This window comes from Meles meles, chromosome 7, assembly GCF_922984935.1.
Source record: "Meles meles chromosome 7, mMelMel3.1 paternal haplotype, whole genome shotgun sequence".
In the NCBI taxonomy this organism is placed as follows: Eukaryota; Metazoa; Chordata; class Mammalia; order Carnivora; family Mustelidae; genus Meles; species Meles meles.
This window is the reverse complement of record NC_060072.1, coordinates 24,102,790-24,122,716: the sequence shown is the minus strand read 5'-3', so window position 1 is coordinate 24,122,716 and position 19,927 is coordinate 24,102,790. Positions and strand designations below refer to the sequence as shown.

At 35.2% G+C, this 19,927-nt stretch overlaps 1 protein-coding gene across 3 annotated transcripts in view; it reads left to right on the top strand.

Moving 5' to 3' along the window:
- Positions 1-16,387, top strand: part of NEDD1 (NEDD1 gamma-tubulin ring complex targeting factor) — a 47,871-nt gene extending 31,484 nt beyond the window's left edge. For all 3 annotated transcript variants that reach the window (XM_046013600.1, XM_046013597.1, XM_046013598.1), the window contains 7 exons: positions 1,280-1,408; positions 3,722-3,766; positions 4,920-5,122; positions 6,013-6,166; positions 7,065-7,221; positions 14,207-14,273; positions 14,709-16,387. In XM_046013600.1, coding sequence (XP_045869556.1) covers positions 1,280-1,408; positions 3,722-3,766; positions 4,920-5,122; positions 6,013-6,166; positions 7,065-7,221; positions 14,207-14,273; positions 14,709-14,813 — 860 coding nt within the window. In that variant the 3' untranslated portion in view covers positions 14,814-16,387. The remainder of the gene's footprint in view (positions 1-1,279; positions 1,409-3,721; positions 3,767-4,919; positions 5,123-6,012; positions 6,167-7,064; positions 7,222-14,206; positions 14,274-14,708) is intronic.
- Positions 16,388-19,927: the final 3,540 nt, after the last annotated feature.

Sequence of the window (19,927 nt, the reverse complement as noted above, 5' to 3'; positions counted from 1 at the left end):
AAAACACTCGTTTAAGAAGTAGAAAATGTCTTTAGCGCTACTTTCAAATGATACCAAACTTCTTTCCTAAAGTTCCAGAGGCTAAAGTTACATATTCATACATGTTTAAAGACCTAGAAGGAGAGAAAATTTCTCCCTTATAACAGTTTAACTCTTGACGTAAACACTTCAGTGACAATGATGTACAAATGTTCAGTAATATTTTAACGTTTTATCAGGTGTTACTAGAAAAGTTTATTTGCCAGTTTTGGACATTTTTGGATATGCTGGCTGTTCTTTGTTTTTATCCCAGCTTTTCAGTTTTCATTTGGGACCAAGAAGGCAAATAAAACGCTATTTAAAATGTAGTACAGGGGGCACCTAGGTGGTACAGTCAGTTGAGCATCTGACAGCTCAGGTTGTGATCTCAGGGTTGTGCATTCCTGAATTCAAGCTCCAGCTCAGTGGGGAGTCAGCTTAAGACACTCTCCCTCTCTTTCTGCCCCCCCCCCAAACAAGCCTTTTTAAAAAATGTAACACAGTAACGTGCTACCAATTAAAGTACCAGACTTTCATCACAGCTCTTGAATCTGTAAAACTCATTCTTCAACCCAAATATGTGGGCTGCTGAGCCCACAGAGTTCCTCTTACAAATTCCTTGCACTGTATACTGGCAGGGAAAATAAACTGCTGCACACTTCTTCAGTGTTGTCTACTATGCTATTTATGAGTTTAGTGTTCTGGTTTCTTTTGAAACTCGTAGTAAACTCTCCTGAGGCTAGTAAAATCATCTGAGGTGGATAATACTGAGAGCAGGGTTAAGCTTCCACAGTTAGTGAAGGAAAAGGCAGAAGAGGGAGAAAGGAGATCCATTTACTTAAGCAGGTGTGGAAAGGAACGAACATTACTTGAATCTTGCTCTATGGTAGGCATCATGCTCTATGCCTTACAGACTTTTTTAATCATTTGTAGATGCTCATAAAAGGAGCCCGTTACAACAGAAGTTGGTTGTGTTCAGTATTTAAGAGGATAGCAAAGTAGATAAATCGTTTTGGGAGAATCACCAAAATGGCTAAAATAAGGTGTTATCACTTAAATAAGTAGGTTATTTGCTTTTGAGAAGCCCTTCGTTCCATGCAAATCATAGTTAACTGAGCTGTTACGTTGTTTTCTTTTCCTGGTGCTCACAGTTATAATATTACCAATATATGATTAATACATTAATTTTTATAATCTAGCTTCTATGGTACATTCATTCAAATGTAGTAACAGTTATTTTTATATCTAATTTTCCTATAAGGTTTGCCTCGAAGCATAAACACTGATATCATATCTAAGGAAACGGACAGTGGGAAAAATCAGGATTTCTTCAGCTTTGATGATACCAGAAAAAGTAGTTTAGGTGACATGTTCTCACCTATCAGAGATGGTAAGTCTGTTCAGATCAGAGGATCATGTTCTTTTGCTGGCAGTCATTACATTTTTATTCTAGCTAAAAGATGTGGGTAATAGCTTCAGTCTGACTGTGTTCATGACAGTTGCTAATTTTCTCAGTCCCTGGGGTGGTATCTTTTCCTTTGCCCTGATATTTCAGATGTTACCATTCTGAAGTATATGCTTGTCATTTTCACATGGGAACTATGCAAATAGCTCTCAAGTTAGCATTTTAATTTCCACAGAAGTTTCTTAAAGGAAGTTTTGCCTCCATACGCAGTTTTTTCATTGTATCTACTTCTAAATAAATCTTCTCAAAATCTTGGATATTTTCGATAGGCAAAAAAATATCTTTCTAACCTAAAAATTTTTTGATTATTAATATCTAATTGGTCTATTTATTCATTGTTTTCATGTAGAAATATAGCTGGGTGATAGATTGCCTCGTCTTTTACACTATGTGAAAACAACACACACACACATACACACACACACACACATCATTGCTGGGAGATGTTGCTACTAAAAAGAAAATAAAAACTTAAAAACTTTACCATTTTGATAAATAGAAACATTATATATCACTGTTCATACTATATGAACTAGGCACATTGATCGGCTGTGTTTTTTTTGATACTGATATTCATACAGTTTCATTAATTGGGTAGTCTCACTGCTAATAGCAGTATTATTAACAATATGGGAAATTTCTAGAGCATCATTTGGCAGGTTAAACATTCACACTCTTTGGCCTGTTAATTCCATTTCTGTAAATTTACCTAATAACTTGTTTAGAGAATCTCACAAAGATTTGTTTGTACTTTTTTTTTTTTAAATAATAGTGGAACTCTGGAGCATATTTAAATGTCAACAGTAGCAGAATGTTTAAATTGTTACATCATGATCTTAAAAAATTTCATTTTTTACTTCAAATTGTCTGTTTTTCCAAACTTTCTACAATTAATTTCATCATCAGAAAGAAAACATACATATGTGATGGCACAGAATTATTTAGATTATTTAGTGTATTCTGCCGTACCGTGGCCTGAAAATAACTACTCTAATTGCCAGGTCAGATTTCCCTCTCTTCCACCTAATGAAAGAGGAAGGATTCCTTTCAGGATGAAGAGGGGTCAGACTACATAGTTAAAGAATAAAGAGAGGAGAGATGTGGGCAAAAGAGGGAAAAGTGGCTTGAGCTGTAGTTGAGAAAGGTTTTGGAGGTCAGTAATCATTTGGAAGCTTTGGCTTATGAGAACCCCTGGGGTAACTTTTGAATTGAAGAATGTAGGGAAGGGGCTTTTTGAAAGGGTTTTGAGTTATAAATGAAATTCTCTTTAATGGTTTTTAAAAGAAAGGAATAAAGGATAGAAATTCCTTATTACTTTTTCAAAAATATGATTAAAATTTGAGCTATATGCCCTTCATTAGCATTTCATAGTATTAGTGAAAGAACATGTGTACTAAATACAGTACTGGTTTTCATTGTCAAGAGATTTATGTTTTGATTTCAAAAATGTGACTCTCCTTAGGTAAAAGGCTGAATCAGTGCTTCAGTTTCATCTTTTAAATAATACTTCTGCTAGAAAACTAATAGCTTCTTAAAGTGTATGCGTGTTGTGTAGTTACTAGGTATATATACACACATGCAGGTGGATGGGTGATACTCCTACTACTATGATAATCATGTATGGTAATTTATTGGCCATTTGACTTTTTTTTTTAATGACTTGTCCCCATTTTTCTGTTAATTTGCTAAAATGGAGTTAGGCCATTTTTGATTGTTAATTGCAAATGAAAAGTATTATAGTATTGGAATGTTCTTATATTCTGCCATTAAAATGAATACTAATAAAATCTTATCTTTTTAATATCATTGTGATGCTCACAAACTATTTTGACATTGTTTCAATTGATCCTCAAAACAATCTTGTGAGATGGTCAGGACATTTTTCCCATTATATAGATGCAGAAGCTGAAGCTTAATTGTATTAAAAACTTGTCTAAGGTCATAGAACTAGTAAGTGGTATAGGCAGAATTGGATTATAGATTTCTGGAGCCTACTGCAATGCTTTTCTAGTATACCTTGCTGTCTCATTACATGACCCTATACCATAGAATTACTCTTCATATTTGTTGCTATGCATGAAGTGAAAAGAATAAAAAGAGAAGTTTATAGAGTCCCAGCTGTTACTTCACTCAGATTTTCCGTCTTAAAGTCGAACTCTTTGGGGAATGAATAGGAAGCTTAAGTTGCTATGGCTTATTTTTCACAATTAAAAATTTGATTTTCTAATTTTATTATAGATGCTGTGGTTAACAAGGGAGGTGATGAATCCATAGGCAAAGATGGTAAGACCTATTGAGAAGTATTTTTATTAAAATGAAAAGGGATATTGTGTTATCTATTGATATGTAACAAATTATCCCAACATCTTTTAAAAATATTTATTTGTTAATTTGAGAGAGAAAGAGGGAAAGAGAATCTCAAGCAGACTCTGCACTGAGCACAGAGCTGGAGACAGGGCTTGATCTTGTAACTCTGAAATCATGACCTGAGCCAAAACCAAGGGTTAGATGCTTAATGGAGTGCACCTCCCAGGCACCCCCAGAGTACCCCAACATTGCAAAACTTAGAAGAACATTTATTATCTCATAACTGTGGGTTAAGAATCTGAGCATGGTTTAGCTGGGTGCCTTTGGCTTCAGGTCTCTCTTGATGCTTTAATTGGGATGTAACAAGGCTGCAGTTATATTAAGGCTTGACTGGACAGGGATCTACTTCAAGCTCATTGATGTGGCTCTTGGTAGAAGATACCAGTCCCTTGTCCTGTGGGCCTCTCTGCAGGGCAACTAACAACATGGCAGCTGGCTTCCCTCAGAGTTGGTGAGCAAGATAGTCAGAGATGGCATCAGAATGGAAGCCACTGCATGTTTGTAACCTAATCTTGGAAGTGACATCCCACCACTTCTGCTGTATTCTCTTCGTTGGAAGCAAGTGACTAGGTCCTGCCCACATTCAAAGGGAGAGAATTACCTGAGGGCATGGATCCATGACAGAAGGCAGGGATCATCAGAGCCATCTTAGAGGCTGACTACCAAGATATATTACAGATACATACCAAATTTATGATTTTCAGTTATTAGAAACTATTAATATTGACTAAAACTTTCATTGGGCTTTGCAATTTTCAAAGTAGTTTTACATATAATACCACTTTTTAGTCTCACCTCTCAGGGAGGTGGATATCATTATTCACATTTACTGATTGGGAAACAGAGTTTTGCAGTTGGTTTTTGGTTTTTTTTTTTTGAGTTTTGCAATTTTTGCCCAAGATTTTGTATACATCAAGTAAGGGGTAGAGCTGACAAAGGAACCTGCCTTCTGAATCCAAATCGCATGTCTTTCTACCATATTAACCTGTCTGTCGTGTTAAGTGCTTTTCTTAAATATCCAAGATTAAGGAAAATCATATGCAAATAGTATTTTTCTCCTCTTTTTCAGGCCTTGAGTTTCTACCACAATTGAATTCAGTCCTTCCTCCAAGAAAAAATCCAGTAGCTTCAAGCACTTCAGTATTACATTCTAGTCCTCTTAATGTCTTTATGGGATCTCCAGGGAAAGAAGAAAATGAAAATCATGATCTGACAGCTGAATCTAAGAAAATGTATCTGGGAAAACAGGAACCTAAGGACTCCCTCAAACAGGTATCTTCTGCCTAAAAATGATACTGAGCTCAGTGTGCGTTTGTCAGTAGCAAGCACATAATGAAGCTCTTCACGAGGTAGAAAGCAGGCGGCTGCCAGGGGATATGTCCTAATTATCAACAGTGCTGTGCACTTACCAGGTAGAAAATATTCTTAAATCTTAATGTCACATGTTAAAAACTAAAGGATATTTTTGAAATCTGTCTTTGGAAATGTTGGAGGTAACAGCAGATGTAAACTTACGCTGTTTATTCTAGGACAAAGATACTTGACTAGTTTATACCTGACGTTTTTAGAATTTATTTCCATTGCAGCAGAAATCACCAAGTTGGTGGTCAAGTCATTTACCCTAAGTCTTAGAGCTAATTGATGGTGCTAAGAATGTAGTGCATCCTCATTACCTTCTGCTATTAATACGGTATCCAAAATAGAAGTTAATTTGCTATATAAAGGCTTAAAGTTATCAGATATTACCAACAAGGTCGAGTCTGTCATATTTTCATATTGATATTTTAGAATGATATTGAAAAGATATTTAGGAAGTACAAAAATGTCTTCTGACATATTTTTCAAATATTTTTGGCTAGTTACCACCTGAGAGTTTGGGGATTTTTTGTTTTATTTTTTTTGGCCTGTGATTACCATTTTCAGTGACACTCAATAGCAGATGCTTATTAATAAATGAGCTTTTCCTCATTATGTTATCATTGAAATTATTTTTTGATTAGTAAAATTGATTTATTTTGCCACTAGTTCTAGCAGGTTTTTTTTCTTTCTATATCCCTTCTTATTCTTCAATTTTCTGATCCTAACTACTGGAAAAAAGAAAAGTAGGTACAAATTATATATATAAAACCAGAATTGATGTATTGTTTATTTTAAATGTGAAGTTTGCAAAGTTGATTTCTGGTGCTGAAACTGGAAATCTGAATACCTCTCCGTCATCTAACCAAACAAGAAGTCCTGAGAAGTTTGAAAAGCCAGAGAAAGAAATTGAAGCTCAGTTCATATACGAACCCCCCCTCATTGGATCCTCAACTCCAAGTAAGTACATAAAACTTCCTGATATTTGAAAGTGTTAAGTTGAAAACTCCCACTATTTAACTTGAAAAAGATAAATAAATAGAGTAACCATAGGCTAAGAAAATTAAGAGTTGAAACTTTACAATGCTTATCTACTACGACTCTCTTACTAGAGGACAATGAGATGAATGTGAATGGTTAAACTCAGTGACATTGATTTGATATTCTTTTGGTGTGAATTTTATTTTCAATCCAATGTGTAAGGGTCTTGATCTGATATGGCACAAATAAGAATATATTGTAGGACCCTTTGAAAATGAGTCATTAACTACCTGAAATTGTTTATTTCCTCCTCCATACAGAAGTCCTGTGTAGAGTTCATGCCAGAGATCCTAAAAACTTGATCACATTTAATGGGATATTGGGTTCAGTTTTACAGGTTATCTATAGAAAACAACTCTTTGTATAGAACCAACTCCTTTATATAGATATATATATTTTTAAGGTTTCTGTGGATATATTATATTAGTGTAAACTCTGGGGCTTTGCTTGAAATGGTACTGAGCTCCTATATTCTTTCTGTTTATTTGTTATAGTCTTGGTTTATCTAGTTTGTGGGATAGCATGTCCCATTCATCTTTTATAAGAGGAAATGGTTCCAAGATTCTTCAAGATTAATCCCTCTGTCATATGTTATTATATTAGACAGTTGGCAGTTTATGTATATAGATAAATGACTATTAGAAATAATGTCATAGAAAGTTTTTAAGATTTGTATTCCAGACAGTGAGTTTTTCTAAATGTCACAGGAACCCTGTTCTTTACCAGTTTTTCAAGTCTTCTCATGCCAAATCTTATTTACAAATGTTTGATGTCTCTTAGTCTAAGCTATTAATATTTTCTCCATTTTTTATTTTAGATCCAAAGATAGCATCCTCTGTCACGGCTGGAGTTGCCAGTTCACTATCAGAAAAAATAGCTGATACCATCGGAAATAATCGGCCAAATGCACCACTGACATCTGTTCAAATCCGTTTTATTCAGAACATGATACAGGAGACATTGGATGACTTTAGGTAGTAATTGAGAAATTGCTCTTTCTGTCTAGACATTAACTGGCTTTTTTTATTGGATGTGAAACCAGAACCGTAAGTAATATTGGAGATTACTACTTTTGCCTAGGTTTTGGGGTCCATAAAAACAATAGAAAACATGATGAGTTTTGTTGATCTTGCTGTATCGAATTTATTGACTACCAGCCAAGAAAATGTACATTTACCTAGGGCAATTATTAGATAACTTGGCAGAGCAGTCTAGCAGAAAGGCTGCCATCATGGTTTTTTTTTTTATCCTCAAAATTTGGACAGATTCTGGTAAAGGTCCAATGGTATTCTTACATGAAGTATTTGTAGATCACCTGTTAAGTATGCTATGCATAATAATGTAATAGAGAAATAATTTTTAAAGGAATTCTGAATATTTTCAAACAGAATGCATCAGAAGGTAATAGTGAATTAAAAGTTTTTTGTTTTTTTTTTTGGGTCTATCCTTGTCTCCTCATCCTTTAAATTTAGAACACTGTAAGAATGTGTTTGACATTGTTGCTTCATTTTACCTATCATATCAATATATATTGGAAGCTATTTTCAATTATTAGAATCTTTTGTGGATGTTTTCCCCCTTTCCAACCTGTAGTTAATATTCTAGCTATGATTTAGAATATCATGAGCAAGAATGCTGGAGAAGATGTACAAGTTTTTGTTGGTCCAGGTCTTATACGTTTCTAAAGATTTATTTAGAGAGAGAGAGAGCATGAATGGGAGGGGTACAGGGAGAGGGAGAGAGAATCTCAAGCAGAGTCCCTGCTAAGTGTGGAGCCCGACATGGGGCTCAATTTCATGACCCTGAGATGAAGACCTGAGCCGAGATCAAGAGTCAGACACTGACCAATTGTGCCACCAGGTGCCCCAGTGCATGTTTCTTTTTAATGTTAAAAGTGCTCTGAGGGGCGCCTGGGTGGTGCAGTCAGTTGGGCATCTGCCTTCTGGTAGGTCATGATTCCAGGGCCCTGGGATCAAGCCCTGTTTCCCTCTGCCTGCCACTCCCCCTGCTTATTTACGTGCTTTCTCTCTTTCTCAAATAAATAAATGAAATCTTAAAGTGTTTTGGGGGCACCTGGGTGGTGTAGTTGGTTGAGCACCCAACTCTTGATCTCAGCTCAGTTCTTGATCTCAGAGTTATGAGTTCAAGCCCCACATTGGGCTACATCCTGGAAGCGGAGCATACTTTTAAAAAAAAAAAAAAATGTTTTGGGCACCTGGGTGGCTCAGTGGGTTAATGCCTCTGCCTTAGCTCAGGTCATGATCTCAGAGTCCTGAGATCGAGCCCCGCATCGGGCTCTCTGCTAAGCAGGGAGCCTGCTTCCCCCTCTTTCTCTTTGCCTGCCTATCTGCCTCCTTGTGATTTGTCTGTCAAATAAATAAATTTTTTAAAAAAGTGTTTTGAAAAAATATTTGTAAATGTTAGCAAATATATTTTTTTAAAAAAATATGATTTTTGGTCACTTTTTACATATATAACATGCCCAGTATATGTGCTGGTTACTAAGGATACAGATATGAATGATCTGTCCACAAAGGTCTTCTAGTTTAATTGGGGTAGGTACGATGTATCTGTCATGATGTATGTTTCTTTAATGTGGATTAGTTCTTTGTGATTGATAAATAGGACAGTGATGACAACATGATGAGGGAATTTTGTTAGTTCCTATAACAGCTGGCAAGACAAAATGTATGAACATAGCTGAAGGCAGCAAACCACCTATCAGTACCCATTTCTTTCTCTTCCCTTCCTCTTCACCTGGTTTGGTTTTGTGCTCTGTGTTTGGAAGGACTTATTTTGTGATTATACCCCATCTTTGGATATTTTATCCTTGCCTCCATCCTTCACACCCCCAATCCTTTCTTCTCTGTTCTTACCCCTTTTATCAAGTTACCATCATGTTTTAAAGGTAAAAATCATTGATTATTCACTATTTAACTATGCTAGTATTTTTTTTACTGGGGTTTAATTGTTTTTGTTAATGCTATGGTTGCAAAATTGCATACATTTTGAGTAGTCTGCCCTAATCCTTTTTCTTTATAAGTCCTGTTATCTTCTTTCTTTTTCTTTTCTTTTTTTTTTATTGTTTTAGTTTTATTGTGGTGAGAATACTTACAATGAGATCTAGCCTCTTAATAAATGTTAACTCTATAATACAGTATTGCCAACCATAGGCACAGTGTTGTTGTACAGCAAATCTCTGCAAGTTATTTATTTTGTTTAACTAAAATTTTGTATTTGTCACTTGGCAACTCCCTATTTCCCGCACTCCCCAACCCGATACCTATGATTCTGTTCTTTGCTTCCATGAGTTTGACTGTTTTAGATATCTCCTATAAGTGGAATCATGCAGTATTTGTCCTTCCGTAACTGGCTTATTTCACTTAGTATAACGTCTTCCAGGTTCATCCATGTGGTTGCATAGTGCGAGATTTCCTTTTTTATGACTGAATAATATTCCATCACACACACACACACACACACACACACACACACACACACTCTACATTTTAAAAAGTCTGGTCATGTTATTTTCAAGAATATGAGGTTTTTCAGGAATGTATATATGTTGCAAAACAGCAGAATTGTCTGGGGACAACTGACTTCAATATAATGTGAGGAAAGCAGTGGTGGAAAGGGAGAAAACTCTTATGCTGGGCAGATTGAGAAAGATAACACTGCTCTGCCTTCAGCTTTCAGCATATCTTGCATGCCTGCACCTGGGGAGGGTCAGTGGGTCGGGGCCTCTCAACTCTTCTGGCCCCTCCAGTAACCATTGGCAGCCTCTGCTTGGGACTCAGTGAGGACCCAGAATGGCTCAGAGGATTTCTATAAATTTGCCTGCTCTGACGTCAGCCTTCAGTAAGTCATGAAGAGCTATGCCTTACAGAGGAGGGACAGAGGGACAGAGGCTCCATCAGCTATGGAGGCTGCCTTCTCCATGAGAGTCTGGAGTGCTTCATTGGGTACTCTGTCTAGTTGTCACATGCTCTATCTTCACATGCCCTGTGCCTCTCTGCCTTAGGGTGTCTCTCCGTCCTCTTTCCCTGTCCCTAGTGATTTCCATAAGCACTCAGTGAAGGCCTATGACAAATAGTTGGTGAGTGAATGGAGACTTTCTTTGTGGCTGGGGCTCCTTGGGTCCAGTCCAACCTGGCCTTCACAAATCTATAAAAATTTCAGGTAGTTCTCCTTACCTATCAACAGCAACTGTGTCATATCCCCCCCCCACCCCCCACCGCTTTCTACCCTCCTATCCTCCCCTCTCCACTGTTGAGGATGAAAACAATCATGGGTCTCTTCTCCTAAGAGGGACTTATCATTTTCTGAATTTTCATTCATTTAGGTTTCTTTGCACTCTCAAGTTAAGTATAAAAATGTATGATTTTATAAGTTATCTGGCTTGTCCTCACTATTAGAGTAGGAGAGATTATATACTAAGCTGAAGTTTGTGGGTCTGTTTTTATTGTTAGTTTCTTCTGGCAAACAGATCACTTTGTTCCTGTACTTGCTGGCTTTCAGGTTTTCTTATGACTAGTTTATTTCTAGCTTGCCTTTATTCCTAGGGTTTATTTAGTCTCTGCCCTTCTAGGATATCAGCTGAATGTCTGGAGTATTCACCAGGCCTTTTTACCTTGGTGGGTCCTGAACTTTAACCTCCATTTCCCCAGCATCACAAGGCTGCCAGAATCTTTCTGGCATCTAGCTACAACTTCATGTTTAATTTTCTGCCATCTAACCTAGTACAGGCTTTGCTTAGGAGTCAACAGGTAATGCAAGGGGGGAAATTGTACAGTTTTAGGTTTACTTTTCTGCAGGTACCTTCTTGGCACCTTGAAGCCTTGGATGCTTTAGCTATCCCAAACCCTAGCATTCCCCAACCTGGTGAGACTCTCTCAAGCTCCAGGCCTCTGTTCCCCACACTGTCTAATCAGCACATCCCCCAGAGGGAAAAGCAGAGGTAAATGAGGGACTTACCTAGTAGACTTCCCTTCTTTGCAAGCCCATAGCCCCTCAAATCCTGACCACCTTAGTGGTTCTCTGATGCTTTCAGTTTGTTTTGTTTTATTTCTGTTTTTTAAGATTTATTTATTAGAGAGAGAGAGAGCATGAGTGGTGGGGAGAGGCAGAAGGAGAGAGAGAAGCAGACTCCCAATCAGTGGGGAGCCTGAGATCATGACCTGAGCTGAAGGCAGCTCCTTAACTGACTGAGCCAACCAGGCACCCCCAGTTCGTTTGTTTTAAGTACAGATTTTGTTATAATTGAAAGCAGGAGAGAATTTAAAAAAACAACAACAACAAAACTCTTATAGTTGTAACAGAAAAAGTTGTAACAGAAAATGTACTTAGGAATAAATCTGAGCAAAGATGGTAAAGATCTTTGTGGAAAAACACTTAAAAATTTATTGGAAAGCATTAACACTTAAATGGGAAGATATGAAGATGTCAGTTCTTTTAAATTGGTCTATAGATTGAGTGCAATTTCAGTCAAATTCCAGCTGTGTTTTTTGGAAGATGGTGATAGGATAACTTCAGAATTTATGTGAAAGAAGAAAAGATCCAGGAGTAACCAAGACACTCTAGAGAAGAACAAAGTTGAAGCTGACTTATTTGTCAGATGGGTAAGCTTAATTATTAAGCTATAATATAAATGCTACAAAATAGTGTAGCATTAGCACGGGATGGACAGATTGCCCAAAGGAATCCAATAGACCAGAGAAAAACCTGGGCATGTATAGAAATGTGATATATGACAGAGGAAAAGTATAGATCCCTATTCCCTGCTATTAAAAAAAGGTAATTATACCCAGCATAAAAGTTTAAAGGGTAAAATTTTAGGCATTGTAGGAGAATTATGACTTCAGGGTAGGGAAGTTATCAAAACATAATAGGATACACTACCTATAAAAATAGATCGGCAAATTTGATTATAATATTAGATCAGTAATTAGAGAATGTTGACAAGGACTGCTCATCATAAGACACCATTAACAAAGTGAAAGGACAAAAATCTATCTGTAGTACTCCAACAAAGGATCCAACAAAGAATCAGATGATGTAGAGAACTCTTAGAAATAAATAAGGAAAAAAAGACAGTCAAGGGATGCCTGGGGGGCTCAGTCACTTAAGTGTCTGCCTTCAGCTCAGGTCATGATCCCAGGACCCTGGGATAGATCGGGTCCTGCATCAGGCTCCCTGCTCAGTGGGGAGTCTGCTTGTCCCTCTGCGCCTCCCCCTGCTTGTGCTCTCTTTCTCTCTCAAATAAAGTCTTAAAAAAAGGATATTCAATAGAAAAACAAGGTTAAAAAGCATGGACAAGCATTTCACAGAAGAGGAATCATCTACAAACATAAGGAAAGATGTTCAATCCTGTGGTTAATCAGAGAACTGAAAATGCAACAGGATACTGTTTCATACTCATTAGATGGGAAAGTGTGAGAAGTCTGGCAAGACCCAAGTCTTGGTGTGGTTACAGAACGAACAGCAGGTATTGTTACACTGATGACAAGCACGTCCACTGATACTACCACTTCAGCAAATAATTTTTGTATTATTTTGTAAAACTAAACAAGTGTACATCTGGATCATACCTTTAACTCAACATATCTACTCTTGGACCTATCTTCTATAGTTATGGGCACAAATGGGTTGGGAAATACATATTGTTTATAACAACATTGTCCCGTCTGCCCAGCATGTGCGTGCGGACGCAGGCAAGTCTCAGCGGGGACTCAAGTAAAATCTTGAAAACAATCTGTCAGTTGAAAGGAGAATTTGTACACCGATACAAATCAGTGACTTACAGATATATAGAATATGAATGTTGAAAACAGGATATTGGGTTATTTTTTTAAGTGTACACTACTCAGTACTACATAGAATGTGGTATTTTTATAATGCTCAAAACCAAGCACAGCAGAAATAGATTGACTACAACTTCTATGTTAGACAGGTTTTTTTTTTAAAAACATTTCTTTGCTTAAAAGGAGAGGGAGTTGAGGGAAACTGGAAGGGGAGATGAACCTTGAGAGACTGTGGACTCTGAAAAACAACCAGAGGGTTATGAAGGGGCGGCGGGAGGGGGTGGGGTGTGGTGGGAGGTTGAGGAACCAGGTGGTGGGTAATAGGGAGGGCACGTACTGCATGGAGCACTGGGTGTGATGCCAGAACAATGAACACTGTTATGCTGTAAATAAGCAAATAAAAATAAATAAATTAATTAAAAAAAAAAAATTCAACAGAGTAGTGACTTCTTTCTTGGGCTTCTCCTAAGTTAAGTGATGGAATCAGAGAGGAACACATAGGAAGCTTCTATGATTTTGGTAGTGTTCTAGCTCTTAAGTTGTGTGGTAGGTGACTGAATGATCCTTTTTATTTCCTAATTTTCATGTATTTTGTAGGCATGAATGAATTGCATTTTATAGTGTCACCTTTATTATAAGCACCCAAATAACCCTTTCCTTTCTCCTAGAAGTATTTTTTTAATAGCTAAAACATTGATAATAGTCAAAACATTATAACCTAGTAAATTATATGTATTTCATTATAATATGAACCTATGTCTTTTCTTAATGATAATTTCTATATTAAGGGATGTGTAGTATGAGAGTTCTGGAGGTATGTGTACAGCCAGGGTTCATATACTAGCTCTGCCATTTACTGGTTATCTGATTAGATACGTTTTAACTGCTCTGTGGCTCAGTTCTTTCATTGGTAAAATGGTGGTAATAATTGCACCTGATGGTAAAGATTAAATGAGTTCTACCATTCAAACAGTGCCTACACATAGTAAATAAATTCTAAGTGCATTGGTATTTTTTTTATTATTATTATTATTGCTATTATTATTATTACTAACATCCAATAATGTGAAACAATGGGAAGTTTAGCAGTTTCTTGAATGGTCTAGAATTGGCAAAACCATTATAATTCTAACAAGTATTTTATATTCTTCCCTAGAGAAGCATGCCATAGGGACATTGTGAATTTGCAAGTGGAGATGATTAAACAGTTTCACATGCAATTGGTAGGTATGACATATTTTATTTTAAATGAGTGTTGAGTTGTGGATCTAAAAATAAAGAGTGATATATTTTTACTTTATTATATCTAGTTGCTAGAATAAATAAACAGGGAGTTTTAGAAATTCAGTAAGTAAAATAATCACCCTTCTTTTTAACCTATAGTTAAGGCTACTTTTACACAGCTTTTATTTATTTGTTTATTTAAATAAGTAAGCTAAAAGCTTCCCACATGTGCAAATCTATGCCTTCCAAATATATAACTTTCATCAGTGATCTTTCATTTATATTAACAAAGTAGTGAAGATGGTTAAGTACAAGAAATACCATTCAGCTAGTTAATTGGACATGACAGAAATGATAGCTGAAAGTATGTAAAACAGCTTGCCAAATAAATGTGAAATACCAGTGATTTAAAAAGCATTTTTTTTCTTTTCTAGAATGAAATGCACTCTTTGCTGGAAAGATACTCAGTGAATGAAGGTTTAGTGGCTGAAATTGAAAGACTACGAGAAGAAAACAAAAGACTGCGGGCCCACTTTTGAAATTTCAGTGAATACCTTAATGTTTTATAATTTGGAAAGCAAGCTTCTGGCGACAGACCTGCATGGAATCAGTATTGTTTTCATGGTCTCTGGGAAAAAAGTTTTTTTCAAGTAAAATGGTGATGGGATTTTATACCAACCACTATTTCACCTTCTCTGTCAAAGATATTTATATTTTTATATTAAAAACTGTACAACATGTCATCTGCCTAACAGGAAAGTCAACAGGATCTTTAATTTCTGAAAGCTTTAGCTATACACTAAGTGCCCTTTTCTGTAAGAAATGAAAATTGTGCGAAAAAAATAGGTTATGTATGTTTTTTAATCACCTTTTTTAACAGATAATATTTTTGATTGACAATTGCCTTCCAAATTTTTTTGGATGTTTGAGGATTAAAGAGTTTGATACGCCTTCTATTTTTATGGTGAAAGCAATTTTTAAATGGCAGTTGGTGTTTCTAAGCAATTGACTAGTAAAACACAAGGTTGGTTAGTATTATTTTGTTAACTTGATAAAGTCAAGTATGACTATTATTTATTACTTGTACATTTCATAAGGGAATTTTGGGTATTTTGGATTGCACAGATTATTATATATCTATTGCATTTATATGTTTTGTACTTCTCACAAATCCCCTGTTTGGAATTTTTTAGCTAATTTCACTTTACCTATGAAAACGTTTAGAGGTTTATAAGACTTGACTAGAACTGCATATCTGCTGATTATCTTATGAATTAATAACATGCAAAGTTATTCTGTCAAGTTTTAATCAACATGATTCAACTTATAATCAGTGAAACTGTTATATTAGATGCTAAGTATTCAGTATTAGTCCCATTTTTTCCCTTCCAAATGAGAAGTGTGAATTATTTTGTTTTGTGGTTTATATCATTAACTTTCTCTAATTCTTTGTGTGCTGTGTGTAATGTTTTTATGTTACTGACCTTACTATGAAATTTAGAAAGGTTAACTGTCAAAAAAATTCACAGCTCTCTGGTATGGGTGGCTGTATCTATACATCTACCCACTATGATATACAGTCTTGGTGATACAAGATTAGGAGGGCTACCGGCTTCTTTACCTTCTTGCAGTATCTTGTCCCAAAGATTTAAACTATATACCCTGTATACAGCACTCCTACCCAGTTTGACTTCTGAGGTAAAAATATTTACTAAAATAAAAAGGAAATCTAGCTAGCTTACTAACTTTATGATTTTCCAAAGTGGTGGAAATTTTAAGGTTATATTTAATAAGTGTGTAAACGTACTAATAATTACTTCAGGAAATAAAAACAGTAATATTACTTTTTCCCAGTGTGGCTCAGAGAATATGTTTGTGTTGAAGTGTAAATGAGTGCTGATGTGATCTTTTTTCCTGACAGATTATTGGAAGCATTATGATTTGTAACAAGTTGCCTTATATATCATTATCAAACAGGTTTAGAAAACGTAAAAGTGTGTTCTGCCTACAGGCTGCATTTAAGTCCATTAATATTTCCTATTGCCTTTTTCTGTAAATGCACATGATGTGTATTAAAAGAGGTAGGATAAATAAAACAATTTTAGTAATCGTATGCATATAGATGAAACATTTTGTCATGGAATTTAAAAGTTAAGTAAAAAAATAAAATTTTTATATGGTAAAAATGAGATGCCTAAGTTGAACTTTTGCCTCTGGCCAAAGTGGAATAAGAGAGATTGGATTTACCTATTTGAAAGTCTAAAAATGCAAAATATGAGACAGTTTTCAAATATCAGGTATTAGGCAAAACAGGACAGTGTTCCCTGAGAGAGGGAAACAAATGAGACCCAAGAAACCCAATGAACCTCTAAGTACAGGAAATAAAACTATACCAAAATATGTCATCATCAAATTCGTTAGACTGGTTTCAGAGGAAAAGTCTTAAAAGCAGCTAAATTTAAAAAGACACAGAAGAACAAAGGCAAGACTGTCAGAGACAGTGGAGTAACATCTTTAAAGTACTGGAAGAAAAATACTCAACTCTGAATTCTATATCCAGCGAAGATATCTTTCAAAAATGAAAATGAAATAAAAACTTTTCAGAACTTGAAAGGCTAAAAGAATTCATCACAAGCAGACTTGGTATAGGAAATGTTAAAGAATGCCTTTAGTTTGAAGGAAAATGTACCAGATAGAAACATATTTCTATAGAAAGTAACCAGAATATGAAAATGGTAAATATATGAACAAATGTAAGCCTTTTTTTTCATTTTAAATTGTCCATAAAGGATAGTTAATGATTTAAAGCAAAAATGATGATAAGGTGTTGTGTGGTTAACAAGTAAAGTGGAAGGTCTGACAACAGTATCAAGGATAGGCAGAGGGAACCTACATATACTACTCTAAGGTTCTAACACTAACTGTGAGATAGTGTAATATTACTTGAAAGTAAACTGTGATAAATTAAGAATATGTACTGTAAGCCCTAAAGCAAAAATAAAAAGCCATAACTAATAAACCAACAAAGATCATAAAATGTAGCCACAAAAAATAATCCAAAAGAAGGAAGAAAAGAAAGGGAGACAAAGAATAAGTGGGACAAATAGAAAATATATTAAAAAATATGGTAGATTTAACCAGCAATATCAATAATTACATTAACTGTTAATTTTCAGTTACCCTGACCAGATTGAGTTTTTTTAATCCAGGTAGATATTGAATCCATGAAACCTATCTAAATATAAAGACAGATAGCTTAAATATGAAAATAAATGTCCATATTAGAAAATTCAAATCAAGGACTGAAACTTCCACCTTAAGCTAGAAAAATAATAGCCAGTGAAACTCAAACAAATGAAAGGAAAAAGGGTTAGAAAAAAAAATCAATGCAATAGAAAACAAAATCCATTGAGAAAGTCAGTGGAACTGAAAGCTAACGCTTTGAGAGCAATACAATCTTTAATAAATCTTTAGTCAGACTTTGAAAAAAAGAAGACAAATTACCAATATTAGGAAAGAGAGAAATGACTACAGATTCTACATTTTTTTTTTTTTTTTTTAAAGAGAGAGCACATGCTGGAGGGAGGGTCAGAGGGGGAGAGAGAATCTCAAGCCAACTCTGTGCTGAGCTCAATCTCAGCACCCTGAGATCACGACGTGAGCTGAAATTAAGTCAGATGCTTAACTGACTGAGCCACTCAGGCACCCCTACATACATTTCTGATGGAAAATGCCAAACCTAACTACACTGGTGAAATCTTTGAAATATTTAAGGAGGAAAATCCAATTCTCAACAAATACATGCATGAAATAGAAGTGGAGATAATTCCCAACTCCTTTGAGACCAGCATTACTCTGATACCAAAATCAGAAGATAAATGACAAGCCAATATTTATCACAAACACAGATGCAAAAGTTCTAAACAAAGTTTAGCAATTTGAATTTAATGATGGGTAAGAAGGATGATATATGAACTAGTGAGGTGTATATTAATGCAAATTTGGGCTAACGTTAGAAAATAATGTAATTATTGACAGACTAACATAGGAAAACCATATGATCACCTCAATAAATACAAAAAGGGCACTTGACAAAACCCAACATTCATTTCTGATTAAAAACTCTCATTAAAGTAAAAATAAAAGAACTTTCTTGATAAAGGGCATCTTAAGAAAAACCTGCAGCTAACCTCATACTTAAGGTTGAAAGACACAATGTCTTCCCCCTAAGATCAGAGACAAAGCAAGGAAGTCCACTATCTTCTACTAACATATATTGGAGTTTCTAGCAAGACAATTTGGCAAGAGAAAGAAAAACCATCCAAATTATAAAGGAAGAGGTAAAAGTCTCCTCATACATGACATACTGAACTCTACAGAAAACCTATGGAATATATAAAAATTCTAAAATTAGTGAATAAAAAGGTTACTGTATACATGGTCAGTGTACTGATCAGTTGTCCCCCAACTCCAAACTATATAATCATAAACTATAAAATTATAACTATATAAAATTATAATATATAATTAACTATATAAAATTATAAACTATAAAATTATAAACTATATAATCTTCACAACACCAGTGCAGCTCTTTCTGCCCAAGGGTCCTGTCCCCATGCTTTAATAAAACCACCTTTTTGTGCACACACACAATCAGTTGCATTTATATATACTGAAAAAAAAAATCAATATTTTTCATTTATACTGTTTATACTAGCATCAAAAATACTATGATTTCATATTATATTTTATATAATATTTCATTTATATGATTTATATATATGAATATATATTCATCTATACTATTTATACTAGCATCAAAAATATTACATACTTAAGTATAAATTTGATAAAAGTTATCCAAGACTTGTACACTGAATTCTACAAAACATTCCTAGAGAAAGTAAACCTAAATAAATGGAGAGAGGACATGTTCATAAATTGGGAGGCAAGTGTCAGTTCTTCACACATTGATTTACAGATTCGGTATAATACCAAAAACAGTTTTAGCAGAAACTATTTTTCTCTTCAACTATGTCTAATTCACTGTTTACCTAATCTGGTTAAATATTTAATATCACCAGTTTCGTTTTGCAGCTTAGAGTTTCCACTTGGTTCTTTTTTTAATAGTTTCCAATTCTCTATTGAACTCTTAAAATTTAATTTCTTAAATGTATTCATCTTAGTTATTTTAAAGTCTGTGTCTGATAACCCTAATATTAGAATATTCTATGGATTTTTTTCCATTTTACATTATTTCTCCCAGGTTTTGGTCATATTGTGCTTTCTTGTCTTCTTGAATATTTCTTTACTGAGGGATTGACATTGTTAAGAAAAGTTGTAGAAATATTCTTTTTTTTTTTAAGATTTTATTTATTTGAGAGAGAGCACGTGAGAGTGGAGAGGTCAGAGGGAGAGCAGACTCCCTGCAAGCAGGGAGCCCGATGCAGGATTTGATCTGGGGACTTCAGGATCATGATCTGAACTGAAGGCAGCTGCTCAACCAACTGAGCCACCCAGGCACCCCTGTAGAAATACTCTTGAGTCTTTGAATGCTGTTACCTTCTCCCAGAGATTTACTTTTCACTGTTGCAGGCAGCTAGAGATGAGCTAATTGTGAGTTGAGTTTATGTCCTGGTTTATTCTTATT